Source organism: Vulpes vulpes, chromosome 5, assembly GCF_048418805.1.
Source record: "Vulpes vulpes isolate BD-2025 chromosome 5, VulVul3, whole genome shotgun sequence".
In the NCBI taxonomy this organism is placed as follows: Eukaryota; Metazoa; Chordata; class Mammalia; order Carnivora; family Canidae; genus Vulpes; species Vulpes vulpes.
This window is the reverse complement of record NC_132784.1, coordinates 112,947,149-112,971,335: the sequence shown is the minus strand read 5'-3', so window position 1 is coordinate 112,971,335 and position 24,187 is coordinate 112,947,149. Positions and strand designations below refer to the sequence as shown.

The 24,187-nt window shown below is 43.5% G+C and overlaps 1 protein-coding gene and 1 pseudogene across 2 annotated transcripts; one reads left to right on the top strand and one right to left on the bottom strand.

Moving 5' to 3' along the window:
* Nucleotides 1-1,910: 1,910 nt before the first annotated feature.
* Nucleotides 1,911-19,491, bottom strand: CD48 (CD48 molecule). 2 transcript variants are annotated; one of them, XM_072759655.1, is made up of 5 exons: nucleotides 19,283-19,471; nucleotides 16,974-17,063; nucleotides 8,542-8,838; nucleotides 4,199-4,465; nucleotides 1,911-2,288 (listed from the first exon to the last, which is right to left on the bottom strand). In XM_072759655.1, the coding sequence occupies exons 2-5, from the start codon at nucleotides 16,975-16,977 to the stop codon at nucleotides 2,209-2,211; spliced, it is 648 nt and encodes a 215-aa protein (XP_072615756.1). In that variant the 5' UTR covers nucleotides 16,978-17,063; nucleotides 19,283-19,471; the 3' UTR covers nucleotides 1,911-2,208. The 2 variants fall into 2 exon arrangements, with proteins under 2 accessions (XP_072615756.1, XP_025842165.1); XM_025986380.2 differs by lacking the exon at nucleotides 16,974-17,063 and having other exon boundaries at nucleotides 19,283-19,491.
* LOC112910140 (U6 spliceosomal RNA) lies at nucleotides 7,338-7,432 on the top strand (annotated as a pseudogene).
* Nucleotides 19,492-24,187: the final 4,696 nt, after the last annotated feature.

The window sequence follows — 24,187 nt, the reverse complement described above, 5'->3', positions numbered from 1 at the left end:
GCGCGTGCGCGTTTCTTCTGCCAAGAAAAGGAGAGGGAAAAGGGAAGGACACTGCGTGTAGAAAAGATACCTAGACGGTCCCCTTGGAAGGTGCAAGCTGATTGGAGGTGAGGCTAGGACAGGACCACAGACTGGACTGAAGGGGATGGGGGGGTCTTAGGGAGTCCAGGCCGTCTTGTGATAACACACAAAACCCAAACCTCCTTATGCATGTTCAGTGTTGACCAGGCAGCTGCCTTCCATGCAATGGCTTGGACGCAGGCCTCTTGCATTATGTGGCTCCACTTCTCACACTCCCTCACTTCCTGGCACATCAGTTCCGTGCATTTTCTGTTGGCTAAATCCAGTCACATGGCCTCAACTAAGTGGAAAGGGAACTGAGAAAGTAGCTTTTCTATTGGCTCATGTGTTAGTCAGGGTTCTCCAGAGAAACAGACCAATAGGAGATACACACACACACACACACAAAAGATTTATTATAAGGGATTGGCTCATGCAATTATGGAGGCTGACAAGTCCCAAGATCGGAGTCATCAGACTGGAGACCCAGGATTGCTGATGACATCTGAAAGCAGAAAAAAAAAAAACCCAAATGTCCCAGCTCAAAAGCAGTCAGGCAGAAGGAATTCTGTACTCGTGGGAGGGTGAGCCTATGCGCACCTTCACCTGATCAGATGGGGCCCACCCACGTTACAGTGGATAATCTGCTTTACTCAGGCTACTGATTCAAATGTTAATCTTATCCAGGAAACCCTCACAAACACACACAGAATAACGTTGGACCCAGGGGATCCCTGGGTGGCTCAACGGTTTGGCGCCTACCTTTGGCCCAGGGCGTGATCCTGGAGTCCTGGATGAGTCCCGTGTCAGGCTCCCTGCATGGAGCCTGTTTCTCCCTCTGCCTGTGTCTCTGCCTCTCTCTCCCTCTCTCTGTGTGTTTATCATGAATAAATAAATAAAATCTTTTTTTTAATAAATAAAATCTTTAAAAAAAATAATGTTGGACCCAATACCCAGTCACCTCTGCTGCCCAGTCAAACTGACACATACAATTAACGAGGACAGCCCAGGAAGAAAATGAGAGTTTGGTGACCACACAGTGTGTTCTGTGGGAAAGGCTGGATAGCAAGGAAGGCTGTTTTGGTGCAGAGGAAAAGTGATCTGTGGTGGGAATAGTTCCCTGGAGGGGGAACACGTGCTGAAGGGGCCCACTCAGCTCCAGGCCCATGAAAGCCCCGGAGGAGGGCAACACACAGCAGAACCCCTGGTGTGCTCTCACTGCTGGGCCTGGGGGCTCCTACCTTCCTGTAAAGGGAGACTCTGGTGAGAACATTTTGTCCGTTTGATAGTTTTATTAGATCCTGTGGCACAGGTAGGACTTGAAGAGTTGCCCACAAAGGGAGTGGGGGGTGCTCAGCTCCCCAGGAAAGGCTTGGGAGGAACTCTTTTTATGTGATAAAGCTGCATGCTCACTCCTGAGGTGTAAGCCTGACCGCATATTCCCAGGAAACCTGAAGAGCATGCTCCTTGGAGAGGCCAGAACTTAGGGCAGGGAGGAGCTGGGAACCCCAGGAGACTTGGCATGGATGTGGGAGCAAGAGACAGAGACGGCACAAGTTAACTCCCAGACACACAAACACACAGGAGCCTATGGTCCCAGGCCCTTCCCCTTTGTGGTTTTGTTTTGTTTATTTATTTATTCATGAGAGACACACAGAGAGAGGCAGAGACCAGGCAGAGGGAGAAATGGGTTCCCCGAGGGGAGCCCGATGTGGGACTCGATCCCAGGACCCCGGGATCACGCCCTGAGCCAAAGACAGACGCTCAACCCCTGAGCCACCTAGGCGCCCTGGCTCTTTGCATCTTGATTGTCCAGGCCAATGGAGCAGACATTGTCTGACAGTTTGACGTTGAGGGTCATATCAAATATTTATTCAAACGAGAAAATGTTGCATAGTGTGATCACATCTTTTGGTGGGAGGGATGCATGTGTATCTGTGTATGTGTGCTGGAAAACAAGTAGGGGATGTGAAATAAAACATTAGCTGTACTTTTTAAAGAGTTGATTTGAAAATCCTGGTAGATGCAACAGCACACGTTCTGCCATCCCACGTAGTCAGAGCACCTGCGTTGGTTCACAGCATGGTTACCGATGAAGGCAAGACCCGATCATCTTGAAGTTCCACTCTGGAGTTAGCAGAGCTCATCTCAGGTCCATAGGAGGCCAGGAACAATGGGTACCATGACTATTAGCCATGTTGCAATCCAAGCTACTCCAGAGGATTTGGCTGAAAGAGCAATAAAACTCCAAACACTTAGGTGACTTGACTATAGGAAGGAAAAGGCTACTTCCCCTCTCCATTCTCCACCCCACATCCCATCTATATCAAGAGAGAAAAAGGGAAGAGGAAGACAGATAGGAAGGGAGGGGAGAGAAGGGGTAAGCACAGAGGAGAGGGAGGACAGGACAGGAGAGGAAGCAGAAAATAAGAACAAAAAGGGAACAGTGATAGGGATCCCTGGGTGGTGCAGCGGTTTGGCGCCTGCTTTGGCCCAGGGCGCGATCCTGGAGACCCAGGATCGAGTCCCATGTTGGGCTCCCGGTGCATGGAGCCTGCTTCTCCCTCTGCCTGTGTCTCTGCCTCTCTCTCTCTCTCTCTCTCTGTGACTATCATAAATAAATAAAAATTTAAAAAAAAAGTGGGGAAGGGAAATTAGGGGCGCCTTTCTAGGATACACTGGGTGGCTGGAAAGTGACAAGATTGCTTCAGCCCTCCCAAAAAAAAAGGGCCATGTTACTGTTTTCATCCTCTTTGCAGATGAGCAGTTGCCCTCATTTTATAAAGGACAGGGGACTGTGTCTCTTCTTTTTGCTGGATCTCAGGATGTGGTGTTGATTTGAAGGTGGTATCATGGTCAGACACCAAACTGTCACATCAGGTCAGTGATGGCAGGAGAGACTAGTCTTCTAGTCTAGTCTGGCATGGCCAGTCAGGTGGGAAGAATAAAGACGAGTGTACAGGTTCCATAGTCTGCATGTGGGAGCACAGGTGAAGAAATTAGCACGGGTGGGACAGTGGACGGGTCCAGGAAGACCAGGAAAGAGCAATGTCTCTGGGGCTACGGTCCCTGATGACTGGCATGACGGGGAACTCAAGTAAGTGCTGGCACCACAGGTATGACTTATTCTGGAAGGATATGGATATGTATCCTCAGGGATGTGGTTTCCGGGGTATGGAAAGTACAAGACCCAGAATGCTGGAGATAGTAATCCAAATTTATTGAGGGTTCCCCTCCTAGTGTCTGCAGAATTGAAGGAACTGTTCTAATTTAAGTACCATTCATTGAAGACTTGTCAGGCACTGTTCCAGGTAGGGTATCTGTACCGCCTCATTTAGTCCTTAGAACAGCATGAGATGAGGATTACTACTTTGTCTGTTATTTAAGGAAACAACTTGGAGAAGGACATGGACTTGGAGAAGCTAAAGTCACTTGCTTAGCTATTCAGTGTCAATCCCAGGATTAACCCCAAATACCGGACTCTGAAACCTATGAGCTTACTGCCCAATCCTGATTATCCCACAATAGGACCTGTATAGGCTTGACAGAGGGCCAGGAGTGATGCTCAGATGAGTGGGTCCTCCCTAGAGAAAGAAGCTGAAACATGAAACCCAGAGTCTGCCTTTCTAAAGAGCAGAGCCCCTACCTTAGGATAAGACCTTCACTCCTGTTCACTACTCGTTCTTGCTTGTGCTCATCTACTTGGCCTTTCTTTCCTTTGCTGATTTAAGCTTTCTGCTAGAAACCTCTTCATGCGCCCGCTCAACTGTCTGGTCTCCTCTTCCACCTGCGCTTCTTCCACCTGCTCAGCACTGACAGCTCCGATTGTCCTACAATTACGGGGCCTCAGATTCTAGGACCATGCACTGTTAGACCAGGGGAGGAGAGCCAGCTGCCCTCCCAGGTGAGGACAATGAGCTCCACAAAAGCCAAGTAAGCTTGCTGAGGGGTGGGAGCAGAGCCAGGGATAGGACCTGAGTCTCTCAGGTCTCACAGATGCCTTTGGGATCCTCCATCTGAGCAGAAGGCTGAATAGGATCCTCATACCTTTCTTCATTCATTTCATTCAAAAGAAAACTAATTACCCCATACCTGCACTCCCCACCCCCACCCCCAGCTCCTCCTAAGCATTCCTTACCTAGTTTACACAGTTTGCTGAAGTAGATGGTGTCATTCTTGCTGCTCACAGGATTGCTGGCTTGGCAGGTGTAATAGCTGGAAAAATTTTGTTGGTAAACAGTAATTTCAAGCACAGGACTCTGGAGATCTGTGGGCAAGGGCCCTGAATCCCCATACCAGGTGTAGTTTGCTGATTGGCCTGAGACCTCACATGACAGTTTCAGATGACAGCTATTGTTCACCTCCTGTAACGTCTGAATTTTGATGCCAGGTTTACGTACAGGATCTGAAGATGAGGAAGATGTTGTAAGATGAGACAATGGATTTATGCATTTATAAGGCACTTACGCTTTGAACACTTAGCCAACAAAATATCAAGGGAGGTAAGGAGGAGCGCTGAGTGCTGCAGAAAGTTGTGTCATGGAGAAGGCACCCCCACAGGGGGAGCTAGTGAGCAGCTTTGACCTCTGGAGGTTCAGACTGGAAGGGCTGCTCCTTGAGGGTGAAGCTAAAATGGATCCAGGAGGGGGAGCCATACACCCAGAAACAAAATGGGTCTATGCCTATAGGTCAGAAAGAGCCTCAGAGATTTCTTGGGGTCAGACTTGGTATCCAGCTGTCTGAGCTACCTGAGGCTCCTTCTCCCGCACCTGGCCCACAGTTGGCACCTTGGCCTGTCTGTCCATCCAGAGCTCTTGGGCTCAGATTCAGCCAGAGTCCTGGGGTAAGAAGTATACCCTGCACACGGCAAAGCCATGTGGCTTTCCTGGAATCTGGAGAAAAACCTCATGTAATCCCCACGTCATCTGTGATGAACAGCATTGTGTCTGTTGACATTGGTATCTCAGGGTTTAGCACAGTGCGTGCCGGATAGGAATCTGTAAGCATCCGATGAAAGGATGGATGATGGATGGATGGATGGATGATGGATGGATGGATGGATGGATGATGGATGGATGGATGGATAGATGGATGATGGATGGATGGATGGATGGATGGATGGATGATGGATGGATGGATGGATGATGGATGGATGATGGATGGATGGATGGATGGATGATGGATGGATGATGGATGGATGGATGGATGGATGGATGGATGATGGATGGATGGATGGATGATGGATGGATGGATGATGGATGGATGGATGATGGATGATGGATGGATGATGGATGGATGGATGATGGATGGATGGATGATGGATGGATGATGGATGGATGGATGGATGGATGGATGATGGATGGATGGATGGATAGATGGATGATGGATGGATGGATGATGGATGGATGGATGGATGATGGATGGATGATGGATGGATGGATGGATGGATGATGGATGGATGATGGATGGATGATGGATGGATGATGGATGGATGGATGGATGGATGATGGATGATGGATGGATGATGGATGGATGGATGGATGGATGGATGATGGATGGATGGATGATGGATGGATGGATGGATGGATGGATGATGGATGGATGATGGATGAATGGATGATGGATGGATGGATGATGGATGGATGGATGGATGGATGATGGATGGATGGATGATGGATGGATGGATGATGGATGGATGATGGATGGATGGATGGATGGATGATGGATGGATGGATGATGGATGATGGATGGATGATGGATGGATGGATGGATGGATGGATGGAGCAGTCATGAGACACAAAGGACAAGTCAGTAGCTTTGAAGTGAGACCAGCCTCAGTCTGGGACGTGGCTCTCATGGAGTGATGTTATCAAGATCATTAACCCCTTGAATTTCCTTCTCAGGAGTACACGGACTCTACCTCATAGCCCAATGTTAGTAAGAGAAAATGGCATCGCCCATGGGGAAGTGCTTCTTGCAGGGTGCAAGTGTCATATGCATGTCGGAGCTCACAGGGTCATCACTGCTGTCATCCTGCCACCAGATGGGATGAAACAGAATCCCAGCATCTGTTCCTTTCTTTCCTGGGGCCACTTTACCTGAAACCCTCTGGCGACTTTTCAATCTGGCCTTGAGTAAAACACCTGCAGAATCAGTGCTGCTCTGGTGTCAAGGATTAAATGTGCCAGAGCCTTGACCGGATCAGAGCTGGCCTCTGGCTGCCAGCGTGTGGGAGGTGAAGGGAGCTCCGCCTCCAGAGCCCTAGACCCGCCTCCTATGTGAAATCCCCTCAGATTACTGGACTTCCCCTGCGTGCTTAGATTGGGCAACTTTTTTTCTATTTTCTGCCATTTCCTATGGCCTCACCTCTCATGCTTCTATCTTCCACATTTCACACGGAGAGCAGCACACACTCGGTGCTTTATGGATGGGATTCACTGAGCCAACCGGGGTGTCTGGCTCTACGATGCCCCCTCTGAACTATCAGAAATTCAAGGATGATGCTGAAGAATGAGCTTTCTGCTAATCCCATCCTAAGGGTCTTACTTCAGGAAGGTGTGCTTACATCACACCAGCTTGTGGAATTTCAAATATTCAGAAATGTTACAAGCTAATTGTGAAATCATTAGCGCCTTGGAGCTGGCTGTGATGGGAGTATTTACCAGAAATTGGTAAATGATACAAATTTGGGCTTTTCTTAACACCACCATATGAGACTTTGAATCTTTTCCTTTTCCCAGGAATTTTCAGGCCATGTGACTTGGAGGAAATATGTGAGAAGAGGCCTCCAACCTTGGAGCCATTGAGAGGGTGGGACCTGATTGTATAAGACACTCTTCATTTCCACTGTTTTAGAGAAGAAAGAGGATTACAGATATATTCTGAGTATTGTCTAGAGATTTTGTATTTGTATTTTTTGGTAATTATCTGGTAGGAGGAAATTGCGTGATAAAATTATTTGGTTTGGAAAAAACCTCTCATTTTCACTTTTTGATGTTTCGCTCCAATTACCTACTTTGATTCTCATAACATCCTAAAAGGAAGTGCTCACTCGCGGCACATATACTAAAAATAGAACGATACAGAGAGGGCAGCCCGGGTGGCTCAGCGGTTTAGCGCCACCTTTGGTCCAGGGCCTGACCCTGGAGACCTGGGATCGAGTCCTGCGTCGGGCTCCCTGCATGGAGCCTGCTTCTCCCTTTGCCTGTGTCTCTGCCTCTCTCTCTCTCTCTCTCTCTCTCTCTCTGTCTCTCTGTCTCTCATGAATAAATAAATAAAATCTTAAAAAAAAAAAAAAGAACGATATAGAGAAGATTAGCATGGCCCCTCTGCGAGGAGGACATCCTAAAAGGAAGATATAATTATCCTCATAATATGGGAGCCCTGCAGCTCTCAGGGAGATACCTGTCTCGGTCTGCCCTGCCTCTCTTCTCTAGTTTTTACCTACCTCAACGCCACAGAGGCGTCCTCAAGAACCACGTTTCTGTGTTTTCACCTGACCCTTTGAGCCATAAATATTTCAGTCAGATACACATACCTGAATCAAGCTGGTTCAATCAGTTTCTGTCTTTAAATTCTGATAATTTAAACCAAGAGTTACAAAAGTCTGGGCTTTCAGAGGTAAGTCATGTAAATGGCAGGGATCCAGAGGCACAGTCCACAGATTCCTGAAGCTAGGGATTCCGGGCTGGCCCTGGTTTTCATTCTTCCTCCTGTTCAACCTTTCCTAACTCTTCTAAGTTCCTTGAATTGCTTTAAAATAGTTTTAGTTCTAGTTTCTTTAATAGACTTCCCCCCCCCCTCTCTCTCTCTCTTTTTTTTTTTTTTTTTTTTGCTAAATTTACATCAAATTGGCTTCTGTTACTTGCCATCAAAAGAACTTACCTAATATGGGCACAAAGATGTTAACGATCTTTCTTCAAAGTCACACAGCAAGTAAGTGAGCTAGTAACCAAGGTTTTTAACCCAGATCCATCTGATCCCAAGTATAATCCTAGTCTTTATTTCACATATACCAGTTAGGCTGGAACTACAAGTGGAAGTTTCTGTCCTATCCATTCTGAAAGGTAGGAAAAAAAAAAATTTCCTTTAACAGCTCCTGCCCTATCCTCTGTCTCTTGTCACTTTTTTCCTTAAATCTGATGAAGTCTGGGTTCATGTATATTATTAAGATGAGCACAGAACTGAGCTCACAGGGTTGATCAGAGGAAAGCATGAAGAGAATAGAGAGGAAGTCATTTCTATGGTTTTTCCCTCTCTTCACATCTGAGACTCACTAAGGTCAGAAGACGTAAAGGTCCCAAGGCTATCAATTTGGGCTCTGCTGGCCCAGGCTCACTCCCCAGAGGAACTGGCTCCAGGAGAAATGAATTAAGCCTGTCCTTAGATTTCTCTTTCCTCCTCCCAGAGAAAACCTCCATGAGACCTAGGAAACCTCCCAGTGGTCCATCCGGGGCCCTGAGTGGGACTCCCCAAACTCACCAAGTACCTCCAGTGAGATAGTCCAGTCCTCCTCTTTTCCAGAGTCCTTCAGCACCCTCAGGATGTAGGTGCTGCTGTCCTCTTTCTGGACCTTGTAGATGCATAGTGCATAGCTTTCATTAAGACTAGCTCTGTTCTTAAACTTAGAATTGAAGAAGTTAGTCCTGTTGGACTCCCATTCTACAATCTTCTGGTTGGCAGTGTAAAACCAGGTGACCCTGGAGAGAGCAGGCAAATTGGGGATGTGTAGGCTCACGTTGTTGCCGGAGACGGTGATCACCTGACGTTGTGAATGACCTGCCAATGAGAGTGAGAGCCATCTTGGAGAAGGGAGAATGGCCCTGCAGCGGAGGCCTGAGCTGGTGGGACAGGGGAGAGAAAGGGTTTCTTCTTAGAAGCAGTAAGTACAGTCTTCACCAGAGGCCTGGCCCTTGATCGGGAATTCAGTAAACGTTGGAGCTTGAGGCATGGGCATGAGGGTAGGGCACGGTGCTGCTTCCATGTCAATCAATAGAAGTAGTGACAACAGACAGCCCAGATCAGTGTTCTTCCACCTTGGCACTATTGACATTTTAGGCTAGATAATTCCCTGTTGTAGGAATTGTCCATGTGCATTGAAGGATGTTCAGCAGCATTTCTGGCCTCTGCCCACTAAGTATCAGTAGCACATCTCCAGACATGACAATCAAAATGTCTCCAGATATTGCCAAACGTCCCACCCCCATTCGGGCTGAGAACTACTGGCCCAAGTCATCCTTGGCAGACTCTCCAACATATGCCCAGGAAGATAGCACAACCCACAGTGAACCACTCTTTTGTGCACATCTTATGCATGCCTGTATCTTAGGAATCACATTACACTGAAGTGATCTGTTTAATGTCTACTACCTTCTTCTGCCACCAGACTATAAACTTGAAATGACTCCTGGGAATCTAATTCATTTTCCATTATACTGTGATGGTTAAGAGCATGGGTTCTGGAATCAGACTGCCTCAGTTCAAATCCTGGCTCTACCACTTGCTAGCTATGTCAACTTGAGCATGTTACCTAATGGCTCTGTCTTTGTTTTGGTAACTATCTCTTAGAGTTTGTGACGGTTAAGTCTATGTGTCGCTTTGACTGGGCTAAGCGATGCCCAGACAGCTGTAAAACATTATTTCTGGATGTGTCTATGAGGGTGTTTCTGGAAGAGATTCACATTTGAATTGGTAAACTGAGTAAAGATGATCACCCTTACCAATGTGGTGGGCACTATAATCCAATGAGGGCCCAAAAAAAACAAAAAATGCAGATGAAGAGCAAATTTGCTCTTTGCTTGAGCTGAGATATCTATCTTCTCCTACCCTTGGACATTCGTGCTCCTGGCTCTTGGACTTGGACAATGACTTACACCATTGGGCCCCCTGGTTCTTAGTCTTGCAGATTTGGACTGAAACTCCACCACTGTTTTCTCTGTGCCACCAGCTTGTAGATGGCAGATTGTGAGACTTCTCCATACAGAGAAATACATTGTATGGGTTATGCTTCAATAATAGCATGAAACAATTCCTCACAATAAACCTCTTTCTATACATTTATAGATAGTCTATTTGCCCTAGTTCTCTGAAGAACTCTAATACAGAGTTATATTAATAAAATGCTTAGAATATAACTTAATACAAATAGTCAATTAATACAAATAAAGTGCTTAGAATATTACTTGGAAGATTAGTAAGTATTCAATGTCATGTATTGTTTTATTATTATTATTACCGACATTATTTTTTGTATCCATACACCTAGTACTATGCCTAAGTTATTAAGATGTTTAACAATTGGCTGTTGAACTTATTTTATTAGACCAAAACAGTGGCAAAATAAGGACTAGACTAATGATATATTTTTTAGAAATGGATGTCTATATGAGAATCTGAAAGATTGAAGAATATGAAAGAAAGAGCCTAAAATCCAAAAAATTGTAGCAGCTTCTGAATCAGCTTTCACTTAAATTTAATGGTCTAAAAATAAAGGATGTCAGTATGCACAAGGTATAGCACAAAACCATGTCACTGGTCTAGGACATGTGGTGATGAGAAAGAGATCCCAGCACCTCTACCAGGACAGAGAACCTCCCTAAAGCTTCCTTGGGGGGATCCCTGGGTGGCGCAGCGGTTTGGCGCCTGCCTTTGGCCCGGGGCGCGATCCTGGAGACCCGGGATCGAATCCCACGTCGGGCTCCCGGTGCATGGAGCCTGCTTCTCCCTCTGCCTGTGTCTCTGCCTCTCTCTCTCTCTCTGTGTGACTATCATAAATAAAAAAAATAAAAAAATAAAAAAAATAAAGCTTCCTTGGGGAGGGAGAAAGAAGGATGCATCCAATGAGAAAGAGTGAAGGATACAGAGCACACAGACTCCAGTTATGATCCAGGCCCAGTTGTACCTTGCACCCTTTCTCCTTGAGAGAATGGAATCTGCTTTACAAGGACAAAGAGATATGTTTGTCAAGGGTGTCCTCAACATACTCAAGTGAACTTCAGAATTTAGTGTGAGGGGCAGGGAGAAACTATGCAGACACACAGTCACTGATTTTGTGAGTTTCTCAAAGGCAAAGACAACGTATTGCTCAATTTTGAATCCCTACAATACTCGGTTGACATTTAGTATTAAGTAGACAACGAATGAATGGATGACAGTGACAAAATGTATACATTAGTTCTCCCAGTCTTTTTCTTCTCATGACCTGCTAGTCAATATTTTTTCATATTTTTACTTTCCACTCAGCTTCTCCCTCTCTCTTGCTTCTTAAGATCAGTTTGAACTGATGAGGCAGTAAGGAAAAGAGTAGATAAGCAAACACCAAGACCACTCAAGCTGGTTTAGGAAATAGGGGTGCTAGCACATTGGGGCTCAAAAGAGTAAGACTGGGGCAGTCCAGATAGCCCAGCGGTTTAGCACCGCCTTCAGCCCAGGGTGTGATCCTGGAGATCCGGGATCGAGTCCCATGTCAGGCTCCCTGCATGGAAGCTGCTTCTCCCTCTGCCTGTGTCTCTGCCTCTCTCTCTCTCTCTCTCTGTGTGTGTGTGTGTGTGCATGTGTGTGTGTGTGTGTGTGTGTGTGTGTGTGTCATGAATAAATAAATACAATCTTTAAAAAAAAAAAGAGTAAGACTGTCCAGGCAGTAGATGGATGAGATGGTTTGAGAAGACTGAAGAGGACAAGAAAGTTGGGTGTAGGAAGTGTTGCTGTAGTTTACAAATTAGATTTCCTTTAACATCTTTTGAGAGACGATAAGTAGAAATTTGAGTTACTGTTTAATTACGTATGACCAATGAACTGTGTTTCTTCAATATGAAAATGTGCCCAAACCTGGCCAGCAGATCCCTGTTTTATGGCTGGATCTTGATAATAATAAATGAATGAAAGATGACTATTATGACAAAGAAAGCAGAGAGTCAGTAGAAAAGATACTCAGGAAATCTAAAAAAAAGAAAAAAAAACAAACAAAACAAAACACAAAACAAAATCACCAAAACCCAAACCCAACAACATAAAAGTATGTTGAATATGGCATCGAAATTTTCAGATATCAAAAGTCAATGCAAAACAGCTAAAAGAAACCTTGAAATATAAATCCAGCAGCCTCAAATGGGCCAAGATCGTGCTTGAAAACAGAAAATGGAAGAGTGAATTTTATTTTGAAATATTTTCCAGGGTGGCCTGGAAAAGCAACATAAACCTGAATATAGAAGCAGTAGAAAGAACACTTGGTTGACTGTTTTAAAAGGGATAAAAGATATTCTAGTCTTCTGAAAGAATTCTATAATTCATTCACAAATTAAAGAGAAATATGGCTTAATTTTGCTAATATAGATTGCAAAGTTAATGCGGAAACGAGGTAATACAATTTGGGGTATCAAGATGGTGGTTTTGTCTGCTAATTGTCTACTAAATTCAGATAAATTGATATCTTTCTTATCTACAGTATATTTATGTATTATTTCCATTTTTCAAGTAAATTGACAAAATCTTGATTTGCCTTCCTAACAATTGCATACATTAGAAGGCAGGGGAAGTAAGTGTAAAGAAAGTTAATTCTAACAGGAAGAAGTATCTGGTTATGTGTCTGGATGCATAGAATAAACTATGCTTATGTGCTGTTTACAATAGAAAACAAAGCAGCTGAGTCTAGCCCTGTTTCTTGTCTGTAGAAAAGCAAAATTAGAGTGGGGCAGAACCAGATCAAGGAAAATGATTATTTCATACCAAAGAATCTACCCACGAAAGTGAAAGAGGTCCTAAAGGGGAGAGGTTGTCATCACTCTAAAATCAGGTCACATGGTTTCTAGTATAACTATTAAGGAAGGAAAGACGTTTTAAAGATACTAATATTAGTTTTTTTTTTAATATTAGTTTTAAAGATACGAATACGGAGTTACCAAGAGCTCGCTGATGAAATCAACTATCTAAACTTACAATCTTTTAAGTAAGTAATATTTAAAACTAAAGTATGGGATCCCTGGGTGGCGCAGCGGTTTGGGCCTGCCTTTGGCCCAGGGCCCGATCCTGGAGACCTGGGATTGAATCCCACGTCAGGCTCCCGGTACGTGGAGCCTGCTTCTCCCTCTGCCTGTGTCTCTGCCTCTCTCTCTCTGTGACTATCATAAATAAATAAATAAATAAATAAATAAATAAATAAATAAATAATAAAAATTAAAAAATGTAAAAAAAATAAAACTAAAGTATGATTGACATACATTATATTAGTTTCAAGTGTACGCCATAATAACACGACATTTGTATACGTTGTAAAATTATCACAAGAAGTCTAGTTTGATGACTTTCTGCAGTGTTACATTCCCTTCTCACTATCTTTTGTGGATCTGTTAGAGATTTTTGCTTGTCATGAGGCTCACACATAACACGCTATATATAGAACAGTCTACTTTAAGTGGATAGGAAGTTCAGTTTGATTGCATTCTGAGATGCTGCATTTTTACTCCCTTTGCCATATATTATGTTTGTGATGTCACATTTTGCATCTTTTTATTTTGTGCATCCCATAACTAATTATTGCAGTTACAGTTATTTTTTACTACTTTTCTCTTTTAACCTTCATACTAACTTTCTAAGTGATTATTTTGCTTCCTTTACTATATGTATTTACCTTTACCAGTGACACTTTTGCGCTCAACCATTGAACCACCCAGGTGCTCCTATCTTTGCTTTTTAAAATTCTTTTATCTTTTTGCTGCCCTGCTTATATTAGTGTCATTGACCTGTCTTCCAGCTCACCAATTATTTCCTCCACATCATCTAGTCTGCTATTGAACTCTTCTGGCACATTTTGCAGTTCAATTGTCACATTCCTCAGCTCTGTGACTTCTGTGTTTTGTACTTTCTTATATTTTCTCTTTGTTGAAGTTCTTACTGTGTTCATCCATTCTTTTCCTGAATTCAGTGAGATCTTTATGACCATTCTTTGAACTCTTTATTAGGGATGCCTGGGTAGCTCAGGGGTTGAGTGTCTGCCTTTGGCTCAGGACATGATCCTGGGATTGAGTCCTGCATTAGGGTTCTCGTGGGGAGCCTGCTTCTCCTCTGTGTATGCCTCTGCCTCTATCTGTGTATCTCTCATGAATAAATAAATAAAAATCTCTCTCTCTAAAAAAAAAAGAACTCTTTATCAGATTACTTATCTCCATTTTATTAAGGTTCTTTTTTCTGGGATTTTGTCTTATTCATTCATTTAGAATATATTCTTGCTTTTCCTCATTTGGTTGACTCTCTTTGTTTATTTCTCTGTGTCAGGCAAAACAACTACCTCTCCCAATATTGAAGGGGTGGGCCTATGTAGGTGATGAATCTTATTATTTACCCCTGCCCTAGTTCTTGGTTGTCTCTTGCTCTCTCTCTAATTACTTCAGACCCACAGAGCCAAGAAACACAATCCACCCCCCCAACCACCAGAAAGGATGTTCAAGGGGTATCCCTTGTGTGAGCTGAGTGTACCTGCTAGTTTGGAGGGACTATGGGAAGTGGGAAGGAGCAGGACAGTAGCCCACTGAGGAAGCAGCATGAAAGGGTAGAGCTGCATCATCAGCACAACAAAGCAGGTGCTAGCAGGTTAGACTGAGTGCAAAAATGGTGCCCACCAGCACTAGCAGGCTAGAGATAGAATGTAAAAAATGACAGCCACCAGCACCTTCATTCCTGGATAGAGTCCCAACAGGCTTTTGTCCCTATAGCAGACCCTTTAAGATCATCAAATTATTCTCCTTCACATTTGACATAGGCTCTTTTCAAGCTGTTGGTTGCAAAATGAGTAAATCTGCTTGTGAGCCCTTGAAGAATGGAATCTCCATTCCCTACAGCCCTATGGTTCTCCTGGATATAAGCTCCATTGGTTTTCAAAGCTAGATATTTAGGGAAGGGCTTGTCTCTCCAAGGCAGGTTCCAAGAGTTAAGGTGCCTGATATAGAGCAAAAAGTCCTTGTTCCTCAGGGAGGAGTTCTATATTTGTGAGAACCCTTCCCCATGGTGGGTTGCCGTGTCAAAGGTGGGATTTGGGTGAGACTGCTTCTCTGCCTCTCCTAACCACCTTGATACAGCCTTTTTATCTTTTGTTGTAGAGTAGCTGTTCAGCTAATTCTCAGGTTCTTTTCAGACAGAATTGTTCTATATATAGCCATAGATTTGTGTCCATGGGAGAAGATGAGTTCAAGATATTCTTATGCCACCATCGTGAACTGCCTCCTACCTTAAGGAAGTAATTTGACAATAGATATCAGGACCCCAGATTTTGTCATGGATGGCAAGAAGAATAGAGTACTATTTCCTGAGATGGGAAGACTAATGATTTTACTTGGCCAGATTGTAATGGGTCAAGAATTCAATGGAAGGTGAGAGAGGAGAAAACAAAAGTAAGCTAGTCTAAGACATTTCAGTGTGAATGGGAAAGAAATTGGTAGGGCATTGTGTAGAGGGACATGAAAGGTAAAAAAAAAAAAAGAGAGAGAGAGAGAGAGAGAGGTTTCTGGTTTTATCTTTTAGTTTTATTTAAGAAGGAAAAAGACAGCTATGATAAGTCAAGGGAAGATGCCAGTAGAGAAGGAGACATGGAAGAGAAAGAAAGTGATCAACGGCACTGGGCTGGAGGGAGCTCGGAGCAGAGTTAATGGCCCAGATCTTGCCTGGAAGGGGAGATACGTCATGCTCTGAGGGAAAAGGGAGGGTGGAAAAGACACCTGGGGATATAGAGAAGTTTATAGTTTAGAGGTGGTAGGCAACAAATTGAGAGGCATTCTGCCTAATGATCTCTAGCCCCCATTTTTTCAGTGAAGTAGGAGGCAAATCCTTTGCTGAGATCCCAGCTTGACTGAAACAATGTTTCACAACTTCCTCACTCCTTCCCTTTTTCCTTTCCTCCACCTATCCATTCATACACACACACACACACACACACACACACACACACGTACATCAATGTATTCATTTATTCACTCTTCTAATAGATGTAGAGTAAGCACTTACTATCAGCTAGGGTCTGTGGTAGGCATCATGCATAGAGTGAAAGAGATAGGGACACTTGGGTGGCTCAGTGGTTGGGCACCTGCCTTTGGCTCAGGTCGTGATTCTGGGGTCCTGGGATCAAGTCCTGCATCAAGCTCCCTGTGGGGAGCCTGCTTCTCCCTCTGCCTATGTCTCTGCCTCTCTTTGTGTGTCTCTCATGAATAAATAAATAAAATCTTTAACAACAACAACAACAAAAAGAGTGAAAGAGATATATCTCCTTATCTTAGAGAGCTTCCATTCTAGTGGATACAGACAATCAGATGATTCCACTATTGGTAATAAGTGTTGGGATAAGGAAAATATGGAATACTAAGGGAGCATGTCACTTGAATTTAGGGGTCAGGAGTGGCTTCCATAGAAACTGTGAGTAGAAATTAGTATAAGTAGAAATTACCCAGGGAAAGATGAGGACTGGAAGTAATCAGTGTTCCAACTAGGGGAGAATAAAATTATCAAGTGCTCAGAGACCACAGAAGCAAGATCCATTTAAGGAAAGAGAAGTATCTCAGGTGATTAGAGCATCAACCAGGGGAAAATAGGAAGTGACCACATTATCCAGTGCAAGCTTATGCTCACTGTCTGCTGTAACTCTTGCTCACCACGGTCACCGCTGAAGAGTTTTCAAAAGAAGATTAACAGATAACCATTTTAGAAAATGTATAGCCACAGCAGTATGGTAAATACTAGACAGAGAGAAGGATGGAGTAAAAAAAAAAAAAAAAAAAAAAAAAGAGCTTTTAAGCAGGAGAGGAAAGTATTGTGGTAAATGATGGGAGAAAATAATGTCTTGGTTTAGAATAGGTGGTTTGATCTGGCAGGAAAGGTTGGTGGAATTAGATATATTTAAGAGACTTTTTGAAGGTATAATTAATAGAACTTACTCATTGAACATGACAGTCAAGGAAAAGAAAGGAAGTGAGGATGGCTTCCAGAATTCTGGCTTCAGTAATTGGACAAAGAGATGTCATGTACTGAGAAAGGAAACAGAGATAAACAGTAAATTACAATAATATTTTTTAAAGTCTGCATATTTTTTGACACTCATTCCATCAAGAGGTGGGTTCTATGTTCCCTCCCTTTGGGGCTGGCCTCCAGGAGCAGGATACAGCAGAAGTATGACTCACAAAGCACGATTAGAAAACACCATGCGGTGTTTGCCCACTTCTCTCAGTATACTCACACCAGAAGTTTCAGCTGCTATGTAATAAGCCCAGACACATAGTTATTGGATATTGCTCAGCCTACGCACCAGCAACATGAGTGAAGAAGGCTCAGAGATCACCCCAAGCCCCACCATGATCTGGTTGCATGCACATGAGATATACCAAGGCGCTGAGCACAATCCACCCCCACATTTGTGCACAAAATAGGTGATTATTATCTAAATCTGCAGAGTTCTGGTGGGTTATTACACAGCAATAGACAACCAGAACAAAGATAATGAGTTAGATTTTGGACATATGTTTGAAGAATATGGAGATGTTTAAAAAGCTGCTAAAAATTCATGTCTTAAAAATAATAATAAAAAAAAATAAAAATTCATGTCTGGGGGTAAAGAGGGAGCATTGGGCTCTAAAGTTTACTTATGTCCTTCCCAGGCTCTTAGCTTCTCAGATTATGTGTATTACATTTGCAAAAACAATTCTACACTCTTTATTTGATTTGACCCAAATAATAACCCCTTGAAGAAATGGGAAGCATATTATTATAATACCCATTATAGAATTGAGAAAGCTGAGGCTCAGAAAGCATTTATGATTTATAGAAAATCCCATGGCCTAGAACTCAGAACAGAGGTCTTCTGCTTCCCAGTACATGCTGCTTCCACTGCACTCTGCCAAGTGCTGTGGGCAGACGGGGAAGATGCCCAGGGGTAGAGGGTACCTGAAATCAGAGAGCTGAGAAACAAGCCTGAAGAGGGATGAAAGAAGAGATTTAAAAATGCTTCTCATATTTTTCCACAAAAGTACCCCTTACCAGGGAGGAGAGAACTACTAGGTCCCCAGGAAGATCTAGATATAGAGCCCAAAAGAAAGTTCTTTGAAGTCATTCATTCGTATATTTAACAATTATTTCTTGAACCCAGGCTATGTTCCAGGCACTCTGCTAAGTTTAGCACTGTACACAGTCTCTGTCCTCAAGTCCTCCCAAGGATACACACAATCAAGCAATGCACCAATCACAATCTGGAGGTCTAAGGGAAAAAGTCACATAAAAATGAAAGCCTAAAGGAGGGGCAGAAGGAGAGGGCCGTGCAGTGAATCCTGGGCAGAAGAAAAAATCTAGCCATAACAGAGAAAGCACCTCCTCTGAGGCAAATAGCAAAGTTAAATGTAAATGGATATGATTAATAGGGGGAAAGTCATAAATTGGGGATAAGATGACCATCTGTAGGCATAATCCATGCCTGAAGAGACTTAGACACCAGTCCTGATATATTCTGGTTCTCTTAGTAGCACTATCTTTCCCAAGACTTGGATTAATATTTCCCATCGTGTCTCTAGATGTACACAGTCATCAACCAGATCCAAAGTACTATCACTCTGAGAGGCCTGCAGGTGTGATCAAGAGGCTATGACTGAGCATGACTCTCTCCTCTCCCTAAAAGTTACACTGAATCTTATGATGCTGTGTTAGTTCCCTGTGCTTGTTCATTTTTACTCATTTTTTTTCCATAGTAGTGAGCATTAAAGCCTCTGACATGAAAAAGACCTGAGTATTTCTTAAGGGGAATGGTGAGAAAGGCAATAGCTTAACTCCCACTTCTCAGCTGACCTGAAAAGAAAGGAAGTGGAAGGTGAACAGTTGTACACGAGGGAGACCGGAACAGCCATGGCGGAGGAATGATCCTTAACTCTTAACAACTAGATGCTGCGGCCTCCTTTGATATGAGGCACCCCAAGCCTCTACTTAGACCCAGACTACAAAGCATGGAATTAAATCTAAGGAGCCTGCTCCCCCATCTCCCTGAGGTCCTGTTTTTGTCACAACCCCTTGGGAAAAGAGAGGCTGATTCTCTTAGGGCTCAGGAAGGTTGCCCAGCTCACCACAGCCCTGCTACCAGCATAGAAGTATCTGCTGCCTGGAGACCACACTCCACTTTCAAGACTGAGCCCCACCCTATATCCCCCTTCCCATCTCACCCGTGCCTTCAGTGCACAATTGCAGGCACACGACTTGCGTAAAGTACCTTGAATGCTGGTTGCCAGGAACAAGTGAAGTAGAAGTAGACGTTCCAGAGCCAGACAGCACTCCCACCTTTGAGAGTTCATGTTACTTCCCAGGAATGCTGGAGACATGCCAGAACCAGTCTAGAAAGGTTTCAAGACCAGAGCCCCTGAAATCATGGCCCAAAGTTAAAGAACAGCACTAGTTGAACTCTCCACCACTCCGCAACTCATGGGTGGAGTCTGAGACCAAAAACAGGAAGCCTCCATATCTGAGAGCACAAAAAAGAAGTGAAGTGAAATGAACTCTTTTGGTTGAATGTGCAGTTGGTTCTGTTTTCTGAGCAGAGGATCTATAGCTTCTGTTGGATTCTCAGAGATGTCAGTGCTCTGAAAAGATTAATGTCCAAAAAAAAAAAAAAAGAAGAAGAAGAAGAAGAACAGAAAAGATTAAAGTCCTCTGATAGAGAATATCTGCCTTTGGTTTCCCAGACAAGAGTCACCCTGATTAATCCAGAAGTTAAAATTAGTAGGAACCCACCAAGCCTGCAGGGGATTTCTGATCTCAGTCACCTCTTAAGTTGTAAGAGAGAGGAATAGGTCATATATAAAAGTCATTCAGAGCACAAAGCCAAAAAATCAGATTTCCCACATCCTAAGCTCCACCCTTTATGATAAAGTCACTGCTTACACCTTTACACTGGCCCATCTACTGAACATTAGTAGGAAAAAAATAAGATTACTTGGCCCCCAAAAAATGGATTTCCCAGACTTATAGTCTTTGAAATTTCAGGTCCATCCCTCTTGAATCTAAATGGATTATTTGCCCATCTAAGGCACTTTGGGGACCCATAAGGCAAGCCACAGTCCCTAATACACCATATTTGTAACTATTTTTGAATTGGAGATATTTCTGATTTAACATAGAGGAACCCAGTAAAAACACTGCTCTCCTCAATCTGGGAACTGCTGTGATGGAAGTAGTTACCCTTCCCCAAAGGATCACCATGGGGAAACTGAGTCAGCTCAATGCCTTAAATTGCACATGACACCTCATTCACTTGAACACATTGGAGCCCTGGGAGGTGAGCAGGACAGGCATTATTGCCTGCATTTTGTAGCTGAGTCTCAGAATCAGACCGAAGTTTACTCCAACCCACCCCAGCCTTCAGTGTTTCCCCTAATGTGGGCTACAGCAAATCTTTGGACTGGAAGAGGAGCTAAGACAGGAGTAGAATGAGCTAAGTTGAAGTGGGGTTAGCTAGACAAGATTTTAAAGCAAATTATAAACAGGATACTGAGGAGAAGAAGGAACAGACAAAGTCACAAGAGCAGAGTAAGTAAAAAGGAAGGAAGTGAAGTAAACTGTGGGTGGGCTTTGCTCATACCCTGACTCCTCCTGGGAGTTTTCAAAAGGGATCCACCCAGTGAAGCGTCTGAGGCTAACCTGCAGGGGCTAACAGCACCTATTTCCAACCAGAATACGGGCACTACTTTTGCTGGCTGCCTTCTCGTTGGCTCCAGTAAGGGGCAGCACAGCACAGCAGGTGTCTGAGTAGGCTCCTGCTCGGCCACATCCCAGGGAGACTACAAGAGCAGGGCACCTGGGGGCAGGCCTAACATTTAAGATGTGAGCAGAGGAAAAGGACCCTCAAGAGGAAAATGAGAAGGATCCATCATCAGACAGAAGGGAGTCTAGGAGGAAGTCATGTCTCAAAAAATTGGATCCAGATTAGCAGAAAATGTATCCATCGAGTTTTTTTCTTTTTTCTTTCCTGTTTTTGTTTTTATTTGCATTTATTGTATGCAGAATTTACTCCCAGGCCATACGTTTTTGTTTCTTCGGTTTCTTCTGGGATATCCTTTTCCTCTGTGCAACTCCCTCTTCTGGTTTAGGAACAATCTGCTCTTTGTCAGTGTCGTCTCAATGTGACAGGAGAGCTCATGTAGGGTTAATCCAACCATGAGCCCTGGTAAATTCTACTCCACATCTTGGGAGTTTTGTTCACCTGGATGTGCTCAATGACCAGAGAATCTACATCTAAACCCTTAAATTCAGCATTATTTTCTGCATTTTTAAGCATGCACAGTAAAAATTCAGCACTCTTTTTGGGCCACTGACCCTGTGTCCAGCCCCACTGTTTGGCCTGGGCACACCTACCAACTCCACCATCGTAGCAACAGAGTGGCACGCATAGCTTCTGCGAAGTGACATCCTTCATATACTTGGTGGCTTTTCAGATAGGCATACCCTTGATGGCCTGGGCAGTTTCATGTGTGTTCTTAAACTGAACTTGAAGATTTGAACCATTTGATTTGTGTGATTTTATAGGGTTTTCTGGGTCAAGTGAATAACAAATATTTTCAGAGATCACCTCAGGCTGCTTATAGGAAGAGTTATCCATTGCATTTAATAATTGTGGGTCACTAGTAACCTTACTCTTCTTTTTTTTTAAGGTTTATTTTTTTATTTATTTGAGAGAGATAGAGTGAGCACACAGAGAGAGAGGGAGAAGCAGACTCCCTGCTGAGCAGGAAGCCCAATGCAGTGCTCAATCCCAGGACACCATGACCATGACCCTAGCCAGAGGCAGATGCTTAACCAATGAACCACCCAGGCTCCCCTCTACTGACCTTAAACTTGCTGAGAGCCACTTTAGTGGCAGCAGAGGCCAGAGTCTCCTATCCCCTTCTCCTTTCTCCTCTTTACATATATCTATTATGTATTTCTTGAGCTCTACATCATTTCTCAGGATGTAGAAATGAAAGTTACACTCTTACCTGCTCTTACACAGGCCACAGTCTTGTGTTAAAATGTGGTTGCGAAAGGGAGAATTATGGGGCCACATAGAAGGACCACCCAACACAAACTGTATGGCCAAGGGAGTCTGCTGGGTGACAGTGAATAGGTATGACTCCTTGGAAGAGTAAGGGAAGCATGTTACACAAGGAAGATGAACATCGTAACATCTGAGAAGCCAGAGAACTTGGCTAGTCCAGGAAACAGGATATTTTGTGTGGCTGAAATAAAAGGAAAGGAAAAGAAACCAGGTCCAGTACGAAAACTTTGGTGTGTAAACGTTAGGAGTTTGGATTTCAGCCCGACCCTTTTAATGGGAGGTGAGTAAAGGATTTTGAGCAGATGGGTGATATGCTTTATTCCACAGGTTAGGGAGAAAGCTGATGAAGAGGAGGATGAGGCTGGAAGCAAGGAGATATTACAAGAATCCAACCACACAATAATGAAGATCTCAGCAGCAGCCGTGGTGGAGAGGTGATGAAAATACATCAGAATCAGCAGAACTCGATACCTGGTTTTGTATGGAGGAGATGGGAACAAGAAAAGGAAAAGACTGCTTGCTGGCTTGGGTGGCCAAATCAATGGGTTGGGCGGGGGGGGGGGGGGGCGGGGTGCGGGGGGCGGGCACGAGGGATAAACTCAGTTTGGAATATGTTCAGATTAAGATGTCTGAAACAGACTTGAATATGTGGATCTGGGGCTCAAGAGAGAGACCTGAGCTACATATCAGAAATTGTGGTTGAAGTCATACCATGTACAGGAAGGATCTCTCTTGGGAAGAATATGTAAAGCTAAAAAGGGCTTGAGGAGGAAATCCCCCATGTCTTAGGCCACCCAGGCTACCAAAAAATACCAAAGACTGAGAGGCCTTCCTCTCACATGTTAGAGGCTGGGAAGTCCAAGATCAAGGCACCAGCAGATTGAGAAACTGGTGGTAGTTCATAGATGGCCCTCTTCTCACTGCGTCTCTGGTGGAAGGAAGAAGAGAGCTCTGTGGGGCCTCTTGAAAAAGATACTAATCCCATTCATGATACTCTCATGACCCAGTCATCTTCCAAAAGCCCCAGCTCGAAATACCATCACATTAGGGATTAGGTTTCAACATGTGAATTTGGCAGGAGTGGGGACGGACAGAACGACAGGAGACACAAACCTTCATTCAATAGCACCCTGGTAATACCAACATTTAAGGAATAGTAAAGGAAGAGGCACTTATAAAGATTTGCCAGAAAACTGGGAAGAAAATCAGAGCACTGAAAAGGACCTTAATAGGAAATGAGAAAATTCAAAGAATTGAGATATTCACAACATCAAATGCTGCAGAAATGAAATGGAATACAGTTACAGAGACTTGTCTATTACAAAGTATACAAATGGGCAAATTACAGAAGGAGAATAAGAAAATGCTCAATACACATGAAAAATGTACATTCATTCTAGGAATCAGGGAAATGGAAATTAAGCAAATAATGATAATATTGCCTATTAAGTTAAAAAACATAATTTGTTAGATTCCAGTGATGAAAAAATTAGAGGAAACCAGACACATACGCTGTTTATGGGAATATAGATTGTGCAGTCTTTTAGGGGGGAAATTGGTATTTCCTGTCAAAATTTTAACTATATAATACCCTTCATACTTTGTTCTACTTGTAATAATCTATATACAGACACACTGGCACAACTGCACAAGGATAAATGAAACATAAAACGAGAGATGCCTGGGTGGCTCAGCGGTTTAGCGCCTGCCTTCGGCCCAGGGCATGATCCTGGAGACCTGGGATCGAGTCCCGCATCGGGCTCCCTGCATGGAGCCTGCTTCTCCCTCTGCCTGTGTCTCTGCCTCTGTCTCTCCTGTGTCTCATGAATAAATAGATAAAATCTTTTTTTTTTTTAGATAAAATCTTTTTTTAAAAAATAATAAAATGATGTTCATTATGACATAATTTATAATGAAAGAAGTTGGAAATAACTTACAAATACCAACTAATAGGAAGCTGGATGAAAAATTATGGTATAAATACATTCAGGAGAAAATATGGAGCCATAATATAGAATGAGACAGAACTGAATGTATCAATCTAGAAGGATTATCTATAATATATTATTGAAGAAAAAAGCCTATGAA